The 10,882-nt window shown below is 56.0% G+C and overlaps 1 protein-coding gene across 1 annotated transcript in view; it reads left to right on the top strand.

Moving 5' to 3' along the window:
* Kcnn4 (potassium channel, calcium activated intermediate/small conductance subfamily N alpha, member 4) overlaps window positions 1-6,903 on the top strand; it is a 15,514-nt gene extending 8,611 nt beyond the window's left edge. The window contains exons 4-9 of the mRNA XM_005412459.1: window positions 1,464-1,599; window positions 3,820-3,930; window positions 4,078-4,196; window positions 4,471-4,540; window positions 5,736-5,902; window positions 6,293-6,903. Coding sequence (XP_005412516.1) covers window positions 1,464-1,599; window positions 3,820-3,930; window positions 4,078-4,196; window positions 4,471-4,540; window positions 5,736-5,900 — 601 coding nt within the window. The 3' untranslated portion in view covers window positions 5,901-5,902; window positions 6,293-6,903. The remainder of the gene's footprint in view (window positions 1-1,463; window positions 1,600-3,819; window positions 3,931-4,077; window positions 4,197-4,470; window positions 4,541-5,735; window positions 5,903-6,292) is intronic.
* The last annotated feature ends 3,979 nt before the right edge of the window (window positions 6,904-10,882 follow it).

Here is a 10,882-nt window from a genome sequence, read left to right as displayed (position 1 = left end):
CACACACCCCAGGACAACCTGCCTGGCTCCCCAGCCTCTCCTACCTCTGCTCCTCCTGGGAAGCCAAGCTCTGGGACCTGGCTAGCAGTGGCATCTGCCTTGGAAGAAGGGGACATCTTTTCCCAATTAGCACAGAGGGGTGATTTGGAGCTGCTTTGGAGAACTGCCTGCAGGGAATTGGGACCAGCTTCCTGGCTGCCGTGCAGACTAGAAACAGATGCAGAGTGAGGCCAGCTTGTACCTTTTCGGAGCCTCAAGCCCTCTTGTACCGAGAAAGAAATGGAGAGTAGTCTCAGGCAGCCGTGGGTCTGGAAATGCGGCTTCACAGCCAGCAGCAGCAGCAGCAGCTTGCTTCAAATGCCGATTCTCAGGCCCTGCACAGGCCTGCGGAATCCAGAGCTCCGGGGAGCGGGGCCCAGCGATGTTTTAAGAAGCCCTCCGGGTGATGCCCACCCAAGTTAGAGAACCTCTGCTTTAGAGCACCTAGCAAGGGACTCTGCAGGCAAGTTGGAAAATGAGAAAATCTGGCTTTAGATGTCTGCTCTCTGAAGCTCAGTTTCCTCCTCTGTAAAATGGGTGTCAAATTCCATCATCTTTAAAGTTTCTGGGCAATTCTATCCTTTTATGATTTCAAACTCCTCTATTTCTCCGTATCTTCATTTTCCCAGTTGAGCACCAGTCAGAATCAGGATGAACGGATGCTCCCTCCCCACCCCAAGCATGTTTCTCCTCCGGAAAATGGGAGGACGGGGAAGTCCAAAGTCCCCCCCCCCCGCCGGCGGAGTCCTCAGATTTGAATATACTTGGGAATGAGGGGTGTGGGGCTGGTTAGCAGTGTAGATCCACTCATTCCATGGGGCCACAACACCTGGGGCTCTTGTGAATGAAGCATCCTTCGCCAATCTGGGCTCAGCTGGACAAATCTCAACGTTCCCATGTGGACAGACCTAAATATCCCCTTCCAGGAAGTAAGGAGAAAGGACAGAATCCCGACAAGCCGTTTTAGAGTCCCACCTTTGTGGTCCTGATAGGCACCTATAGGCCGTATAATGTCTTTGTAGAAGTTAGGAAAATGGCCCCTCTCCCGGGTGGAGCCAGCCCCCTGCCGGGGTCTAACAGGTAAACCTCCGGTTGGCTTTGTGCCCCCTCTCCGCCCTCATCCACACAGTGTGAAGGTGGCAGCCCAGCTGCAACCTTCCGTGCTTTGGAACTGGCGAGACTCGGGTCCAAATCTCATAGTCCAGAGGGGCTGAGCATCTCAGCCGGGTCACACAGCAGGTAGAGAGGCCAGGGCGGGGGCCAGGGAGGCCGGAACTTACTGGCCTTCTGCTCAGGTGCTTCTTGGCGTGGAGGATATGTATGAGGTGGGGAGGGGTGGGGAGGGGAGGGAGAAGAAGAGATAGGAGACGGGGGAGCAACACCAGCAGGGTAGGGGATCAGAACTCACCTACCTTTGCCCATAGGCAGGCAGTGAATGCCACCGGGCACCTGTCGGACACACTGTGGCTGATTCCCATCACGTTCCTGACCATCGGCTATGGGGATGTGGTGCCGGGTACCATGTGGGGCAAGATCGTCTGCCTCTGCACTGGAGTCATGGTGAGTATTCTCCCCAGGGACCCAAGCCCTGGCCCAACCCGCTCGGCCTCAGGGCCCAGGAAACCAGAGCCAGCACAGGCTCTCGGGGAGACCTCCTGAGAAACTCGGCGGGGCCTTGTTCCCTCTTCAGGACTCAGACACCCAACTCCCCACATGCCCCCCCTTTTTAATTCTGGAGATCGAGCCCAGGGCCTTTGGACTGAGCTAAATCTCCAGGCTTTATTTTTATTTTGAGATAGGGTCTTTCTTGGTAAATCACTCAGGCTGGGCTCAAACTCTTGATCCTCCTGCCTCAGCCTCGCAGAGTGCTGGGATTACAGGCATGTATCACCATATTTGGCTCCTATTTCTTTTCTTTTTTTTTTTTTTTCTGGTGCCAGGAATCGAACTCACAACCTCACACTTGCCAGGCAGGTGCTGTGCTGCTGAGCTAAATCCCCAGCATCGCACTTCTTTTTAAGACCAAGGAGTCCTGCCTCTAAGTCCTTGCTCTTGAAAACCTAGACCTTCATCCTCCCCAGAAAGTCAGGCCCTTGACTTCCAAGCCCTGTTTTCTTCCTAGATCCAGAGTCCCAGTGTCCTAGCGTCTGTCAGGGGTATTGAGTCATCACCAGGAGCATGACTTTAGGGCCAGGCTCCATGGGTTCAAATCCCACTTCTGCCGCTTTCCAGCGAGGGAGCTCAGGCAAGCCACATAATCTCCCTGGGCCTCAATTTCCTCATCTATAGAACGGGGAGGCCAGTGCTCCTCATGGGGTTCTGAGATAAGCCATGTTCAGTATAGGCTCCAAGGGGCCTATTGCCTAGACAGTGCTCAGTAAATGCGGCTGGGGGCCTTGTTATTGTAAAATCCCAGACGTCCAGCTTCTGTCCTCGCAAGGCTTCCGAGCCCCAGACTCAAGCTCCTCCCCAGAGGGAGCCTCCTCCTGAATCCCAGCATCCTCCTCCTCCCTGCATCCACTCCCTTCCTGGGAGTCCAGGCCCCAGCTCTTTTCCAGAAACTGACGTTGTGCTGCCCACTGCCGGATGAAGGAGTCAGACACTCGCCCGCCACAGGAGGCCTATATAGCATGGGCCCAGCCATCCCGTTCCTCCCACTCAGCTCATCCCCCTCAGGGCCCAGCACCCAGTGCCCTGGCCCTCGCCTCCCCACAAGACCTGTGTCCCCGGGCCCTCAGGTACCTAAGCCACCAGCTCCTGATGTTGCCGCAGGAAGGACACATTGAGTCTCTAAGCCCCGGGTCCTCAGCTGATGAATGGGGTGGCAGAGTAGTCTTTGAGGCCAGGGAAGAGGGGCAGAGGCTGAACCCAGAGAATATTCCCAAAGGCCGGGGACCTCTCGCCTCTGCTCTCCTTTGATAGGAGAAACGGAGAGCTAGAGAGACAAGGAAGGCAGTGTGCACCAGAGCTCACAGCCCCTCCTGGCTGAAAAGTTCCAGAGTGCAATGGAGTAGCCATCGCCCACTTTGCTTGGGCACACACTTGTGCCAGTCCCTGCCCCAAACGCTTTCCAGGTGTCGGCTCAGAGTCTGCGGTGATGCTGGGAGGGCGTGCCCATTTTACAGATGGAAAACCAATCCTGAGAGGCTGAATGGCTTGCTCAGAGCTAGACTGGGAACCGGGGACTCCATGGAGCCCATGTTTGCGATTTGTGACGTGTGCGAAGTGAGGGAGAGCTGAGCCACAGGGTGGGGAGCTGCAGAGAAGGGGACCTTGTACCTCCAGGACGTAGGCTGTGTCCCAGAGCCGCTGGGATCCGGCAGTGCCTGAAGATCAGGAGCCTGGGGAGAAGGAAAGGAGGAGAAGCTGTTGTGGGAAGGCTGGGCAGACTGAGAGCCAGGCTGAGCTCAGGGAAGTGGGAGCCTAGGCGGAGACCAGGATGAGGGGGACAGGGACAGATTAGAATAATGGGGTCAGGTCTCCCTGAGGTCAGGGCCAGAGCTCGGGAGAGGCTGCAGGGGTGGGAGGAGGGTGAGGGACACTCACCCCGGGACTGATGGCCGACCAGGTGTGGACAGCAAGGAGAAGGGGGACCAGAGCCAGCCTTCCCCTCCCTCTTCCAGCCGGAGAGGCCGCTCTGCTGATGGTGTCCCCCAGTCAAGTGGGTGTGATGGAAGCCGCCCCAGCCTGGCCGTTGGAAGGGCTCCAGGAGAGGGTGGGGGCACAGGGCTAGGCCCAGAGTCCCACAGGCTCCCGCCACTGTGCGCGCTGTCCCTGCAGGGGGTGTGCTGCACAGCCCTGCTGGTGGCCGTGGTGGCTCGGAAGCTGGAGTTCAACAAGGCGGAGAAGCACGTGCATAACTTCATGATGGACATCCATTATGCCAAGGAGGTGAGGCTGGGCCTCGGACACCCAGAGTTCACTGCACCTCCAGAGCTGGGAATCCAGGCCCCAGCCCCAGGAGTCCCCGGGAGTGTCCGGGAGTCCAGGCCCCGGCTCCCTCTTCTGGGACACTGACCCCGTGCTGTCCACCGCCAGATGAAGGAGTCAGCCGCGCGCCTGCTGCAGGGGGCCTGGATGTACTACAAATACACGCGCAGGAAGGACCCAGGAGCCGCCCGCAGGCATCAGCGCAAGCTGCTGGCCGCCATCTACACGTGAGGACCCTCCATGGGTGTTCTTGTCACGCCCGTGCATGGCTGTCAGGACACCGTGGGCCACAGGTCCCCGGGTCTGACTGGGACTCCGTGTGTCTGCAGGCAGTCATTTCCCCACTGGGGGGGAGCCCATCTGCACCCCTCCTGCCCCTTCAGCACCCCTTTTCTGTTGTAGCGGGTCTGTGTGGGTCTCGCCTGCCCTCTGCCCACCCCTGACATAGGGCGAGATTAGAAGCCGGGGTGTAGGAGAACTGACCCCCACTTTTCCGCACAGCTTCCGCCAGGTGCGGCTCAAACACCGCAAGCTCCGGGAGCAGGTGAACTCGATGGTGGACATCTCTAAGGTACCAGGCCCCGGGCAAGGGGGAGGCCAGGGCTTCGGGCAGGAAACCTCGGGAGAGGCCTGGCACACACAGGGCAAAGCAGAGGTTTATGGCTGAATGCAGGACGGAATGAAGCAACAAAGAGCTTCTTACATATACGTAAGGTGCAAATCCCTTTCAAACTGTAAAAAAAAACGGTACAAAGAACTCCAACGTTTGATTTTGAATTATCTTTATCATCAAGTTACATGCAGACGGATATAAAATTCCTTCCCACTATGACTGTTATACAATAAAACCAAAGCAAATTTACAAACCAAGCCCAAACATACGTGGTGAAACCAATAAAATTCCCCTTAATAACAGCGGCATGAAGACAGGCGACATTGTTTCAGGACAGCTCAATCTCTGCTGCTGCAGTGAGGGCGGCGGCTAGGGCTGGAGGGGCCGTGCCAGGCAAGCCCCCTCCTCCCCCCAAGACCTTTGATCCCGGCAGTGCTGGGATCAGTGGCACCGCCACCCGCTTGGCCTGGCTCCTGGCACCTTTTCTCTGTCTGGCTGCCTTTGCTTTTTCTCATTAGCCCACAGCAATTCAAACAGTGGCCCTTGGCACCAGTGCCATGGTAAACACGGGCACAGATAGTCCCCAGAGTGCATGGCACTGGTGGAGAGGAGGTGGCGGCCCCGATCTGCCAGAGGGGCAGGTGGCAGTGTCTGAAGACAGGAAGCCCAAAGCACAGAATTGCAGGATTCCTACAGGAAGCTCACAGTCAAGGATCCCAAGATGAATCTCAGAGTGACAACATGGGAAAAGGGCTACCTGGGCTTTTTGTTTTTGTTTTTGTGTTTTTTTGCTACCTGGGTTAGGAAGCCAGGCATCGTCAACCCCCCCCCCCACGTGTAAGGGGCACAGACCGCACTCTGAGCCCTATTCTGGGCGCTGGCGGCGGCATGCCACGTAACAGCTCCATGCCTCAGTGTCTTCGGTGGTAAGATGGGAACAGGATTCTACTCCCCACGGCTTTTAAGAGGATCTTAAACTCTACAGGAAAAGCACTTGGGCAAGTGGCTGAGACTCAGGCGGTGAAAAAGGCAACAGTCATTACTGAGAGGCCCTCCGGGGCCAGGAAGGACTCGTCACTGTTAGCCCCCCTGCTTAGACTGCAGCGGGGGGGACCCCCGCCCCCTGACACCACGGCCTTCTCTGCCCACCCAGATGCACATGACCCTGAGTGACTTGAAGCAGCGTCTGAGTGACTCACACGAGGCCCTAGAGAAGCGGATTGACGCGCTGGGGAAGAAGCTGGACACCCTGAGTGAGCTGCTCAGTTCTGCCCTGGGCCCTCGGCAGCTGGCAGAACCCAGGCACAAGGCCACGTAGCGGTGAGGGGGCTGGGCCTGGGCGGGAAGCAAAGCAGCCGGTGTGGCGCTGGCGCGGACACAAGGCCACCCTTTCTCTTGGGCGCTGGCTCTGCCAGGAGGAAAGGACTCTTCGCGCCGGCTGGACTGGCAGTGAAGCAGGGAGACGTCCTCCTGTCCTCCCGGCCTTTAGGGCCCCTCCCATTCTGCGCACGGTTGTCTCCCTGTGCCTGTCCCCCTGGCACTCTTGAGCTCTGATTATCCTGTGCCCCAGGCCGGTGCCCACCTTACCCTGGTCCCGAGGCGCACACCCCCCACACTAGTTCCCGGCGGCCTTCACCCCCATGAGCCGTGTTCCCAATCGCCGGCTCTTCCGCTCTGGCCTCCTGGCCACCCGTCTCTCTGTCTCCCCAGGACCCACAAAGGAGGACTCACACTACTTTCCCCAGGACGGAGCCCAAGCACTCCTCGTCCAGCCCTACGCAGAAAGCAGCTCAGGGTGAGGACCTCGGGCTGGGGCGGCTCCTGGCGGCAGCCACGAGGGGACACTGGCTCAGGGCGAAAGCCCTGGAGAGAACATGGTCACTACAACCCCATGCGCCCTCGTCAAAACCCACCTACCATGCTGCTGTAGGTGACCTCTGGCTTTTAGTAAGAAGTGGAGGTGTCTGGAGAGGGACTTCTGGTCCCGGCGGAGAAGGGGCCGGGGGTCCGGAGTCCAGGATCCTGGGAAGTTTCAGTTACCGCTGGACGGCACAGCTGAAGGAACCAGGTCTGAGTGGGGGAGGCGGCGCCCTCTAGCGGACAGCAAGCAGGACACTGTTTTTCAGGGCTGGGGATTTAGCTCAGTGGCACAGCGCCTGCCTGGCAAGCTCAAGGTCGTGAGTTCGGTTCCCGGTACCAGAAAAAAAAAAAAAAAAAAAGGACAGTTTTTCCAAAGCTGCGGAGACTAGCGGGGGAAGTGAAGAGGTGGAGACGCACCTGTCTCTGCTCCCATACTTTGTAATAAACATGAAACAAAACCAGTTACTGTTTCTTTCTACGTACTCCAAACTGGTGGATCCTTTGGTGAAAAGCACCTGCGCTGTCTGAATCTCAGTTTCCCCATCGATAGAGGAGGCTTCCCTTAGTGCCTCCCTGCTGTATGGGTGGGTGGGCCTCAGAAACCTGCCCAGATCGCTAAGGCTAAGAGCAAGGGCTTCAGATTCCGGCGGACTGGGGTCACATCCCGCTTCTGCCATCTGCTTGCTGTGTGATCTAGGGCGAGTAGCTTTACCTCTGGGGTGAAATGTTACTTCATCTGTCAAACTGCGTCCCCATGGAACCGCTGTGAATATTAGGACGACTGGCACAGAGCGCTGAGTACTTAGTGAGAACCAGATACACGAGCAATAATCACTTTTAGTCTGGCTACTAACATCCACACACAGTGCATGCCGCCCTTCTCCCCTTTTGGCTAGTTCCTCCCTTTCCTCACGCCTCGCAGGCCTGGATGACAACTCACCACCCGGCAGGCGCCCTGCCACCCCCACAGCAGTGTCACATCTGCTCAAGAGGAGTCTGCCGGGTCCCAGAACAGACAAGGAAGGGGTGGCACAGGGCTACCGCGTTCCCAGCTCTGTGATCCCTGTTTGGTTTCTTTCTCCATGGTACTAGGGGTTGAACCTAGGGCCTTTGCACTGCCCAGCTCTTTTTATTATTGTAAATTTTGAGACAGGCTCTTGCTGAGTAGCTAAATTGTCCACCTAGACTGGGCTTGAATTTGCCATCCTCCTGCCTCAGCCTCCCAGAGAGCTGGGATCATAGGTATGCACCACCACGCCATGCTCACTCCACTGTCTATAATCAGCAGAACCCCTCCTTGCCCCGCCTCGCGCCATCGTACAGATGTAGAAACTGAGGTCCGGAGAGCAGTGGTTCTGGCCCGAGAACCCCAGCCACGAAGCTCAGCATCCAGCTGCAAAGCCCAGATTCACACCGGCCTGTCCTGGCCCTGTCCTCGGTGAGTCAGAGACCCGGCCTTGGCCTTGAACAGGTCTCACTCCCACAGCAGCTTCATCCTGCTTGCAGGGCTGATTCATCTGCTTCCTCACTCTGGGGAAGCCCAGGCTGAGTCAGAGCTATCTTTGGATTTCCCTGACAGTCCCCCAGCCCTGAGGACTACATCAGGGCCTCTGCCACCCACTGCCGCTTGCTGCCCTCCCCCGGGATGCCAGCCACCTGGGGGGCGGCTCAGCGAGGGGACCGATGAACCCCCGAAGCCGTCGCGACAACTTTCCCTGTTGGCAGCCCCGCGCCAAGCGCATTTCTCTGAGACCATTCTCTCTGTCTCCACTTCCCCGCCTGCTGCTCCTGCGGCCTTGGCTCGGCTGTCCGGGTCCTCCAGGAAGCCCTCTCTAGGAACCTGTCCCTGTCACAATATTTACTGGGTCAAGAAGCACCGTGCTATACTCCACATAAATAATCTCACAAAAGAGGGCACCATAGGGATCATTTTACACACCAGGAAACAGAGTCACAGAGAGGCTACGAACCTTGCCTGGGGCCGCACCAAGAGGTGGGGAGCTGGAACGTGGCCCGCGGAGCCCGGCTGCTCGGCTCACTGGCTCCTTCAGATACTTGGGCAGCAACTCACTGGGTTTTAATTATTTTTTTTTTCACTATCTTGTCTCCAGCACCCAGGCCCTGATCAGGAGCCGGGCTGCAGAGTACGTCCGGGGCTCTGTCCTCCAGGACTGTCTCTGGAGGTTCTGGCCTCTTCCCTCTCCTCTTTCTGCTCTGGCTCCACGCCCACAGCAGGACTGCACGGAGCAGAGAGGTGGGCAGTTACACAGCAGCCAGGGCCCTGAGGACCTTCTGAGCACTCACACAGCCCGTCTGCGGCTCCCACGGCACCCCTGTCCAAGTCCAGCTCCAAGGCCAGGCTCTTTCTTCCTTTCACTGAGAGATCTTTTACACAAATGCACATGTTATATGTAATCTCCATGAATTTTTACAAATGCTTTCAGCTGGGCAGTCACTACTCAGATCAAACTAGAAGTTTCCTGTCCCCTAAAGCGCCCCCGACACTCCCAGCCAATGCCCTCCTCCGCCCCTAGCACCCACCACCCTGGCCTTCTCGGGCTCCGAGCCTGAAAGGAGCTCCGAGGGCCTGCACAGCCGCCCCTGCAGCTCAGTTTCCAACGGCACAGCAGAGCTCCCGTGTCAGCGCTGCCGAGTCACTTGGGGACTCTCCAGGGTCCGGCCGGGTCCGCCTCCCCTGGTTCCTCTGCCCTCTCTGTCCCGGCTGCTGCCAAGCCTGAGCTTTTGTTCCCGCCCAAACAGTCTTTGTCTACCTGCCCACTCTCCTCTCATCGGCCCTGTCTGCTCAGAACAAACATCTTCAGGATTTGTCCAGTTCTTTATGATAGCTCATAAAGGAAGCCTTTCAACATCAACCCCAGACCAGCAGCGCAAAGACCTGCTTGGAGCTTTTATGCTGCGGGGCACAGCTGACAACACAGAAGAGCCAGGAGAGTGCTTTTTGCAATTTGGAGGGGGTGTCAAATGGAAAGAGTTTCTTTCCTTTTGCAGGATGAGCTGACCTTTCAGTTCAAGGGCAACCCCTCTTGTGCCCTGTCCACATCCTCTCTCGCTTCTTAAGAACCTGCTCCTACCCAGGGCACAATGGCACGTGGCTGCACTCCCGACTACTTAGGAGGCTGAGGCAGGAGGATGCAAATCTGAGGTAGCCTGGGCAACTTACTGAGACCTTGTCACAGAATTTTAAAAAGTAATAGAATACAAAGGGCTGGAGATGAAGCTCCACAGGGAAGCACTTGTCTAGCATGCACAAGGCCCTGGGTTCAATCCCCAGTATTGAAACACAAAACCAAATCGAAAACCAGAACAAACTCCTGCTACATACAGCGTGAGGCTTTCCTAGCAAGAGCTGAAGAAGTAGACACACAAAAGACAGGCTGTAAGAGGATCCAGCAGTGATACGTGTATGTACCAACTTCCCACAATGGGTGTATTTATTATGTATCGCCGATACGTACTATTTGAAGAGGAGGGGGCAGAAAACATACTCTCGGGTTTCACTCACATGAAGTTCAAAACAGGTGCGGCAACTCCACAGTGACAGGCGTCAGGTCGGAGCTCGCTTCTGCAGCGAGGGAATCGGCAGGGAAAGGGCACAGGTAAAGATCTCAAAGATGCTGGAAAAGGGGCCGGGGTGCAAAGCTCTCCAAAGACAGGGAGGTTGACTGAAGGGCTGGAGGTGGATGTGGGGGCCACTGTGAGAAAGATGAGGCTTTAGTCATCTGACTAGGACACAGGAACTTCTCACCCGCATGCTGATTCTGTAAGGAAAAGCTGACAGTACTTATTTACATTTATCTTTTTGGGGGTGAGATGTTAAGTGGTGCATGAGGGACACTGATCCTAAAGATAAGGTGAATGAATTTTTGCAAATTGCTGTGTTCATGTAGATAACCAGATAACGTTTCCAACATCTTTTTTTTTGTCTTTTTTTCCGGTACCAGGAATCGAACTCACAACCTTGCGCTTGCCAGGCAGGCGCTGTGCCGCTGAGCTAAATCCCCAGTCTTTTAATAATTATCCAAGGGGCTGGGGATTTAGCTCAGCGGCACAACGCCTCCCTGGCAAGCGTGAAGTCCTGAGTTCGATTCTAGGTACCAAAAACAAACAAAAAAAAGAGATAGTTATTGATAAAAGGACAAGGTAACCTGCTTAAAACAAATAAAACTTAGGGAGGGGATAAAAGTATAGATGACTGTCAATACTGGGCAATGGGTATGTGGGAGTTCTTTATACTGTGGTACTTTTGTTAATATTTTAAAAATTTGTAATGATCCAGGTGTGGTGGTGCATGTCCATAATCCCTGTACTCAGGAGGCTGAGGCAGGAGGATCACTATGAGTTTGAGGCCAACCTGGGCTACATAGTGCATTGAAGCAGCCTGAACCTACATAGTGAAATCCTGTCTCAAAAAAAAAAAAA

This window comes from Chinchilla lanigera, unplaced genomic scaffold (assembly GCF_000276665.1).
Source record: "Chinchilla lanigera isolate Chin_1 unplaced genomic scaffold, ChiLan1.0 scaffold00154, whole genome shotgun sequence".
NCBI classification, from domain to species: Eukaryota; Metazoa; Chordata; class Mammalia; order Rodentia; family Chinchillidae; genus Chinchilla; species Chinchilla lanigera.
This window is presented reverse-complemented; position numbering and strand designations above follow the sequence as displayed.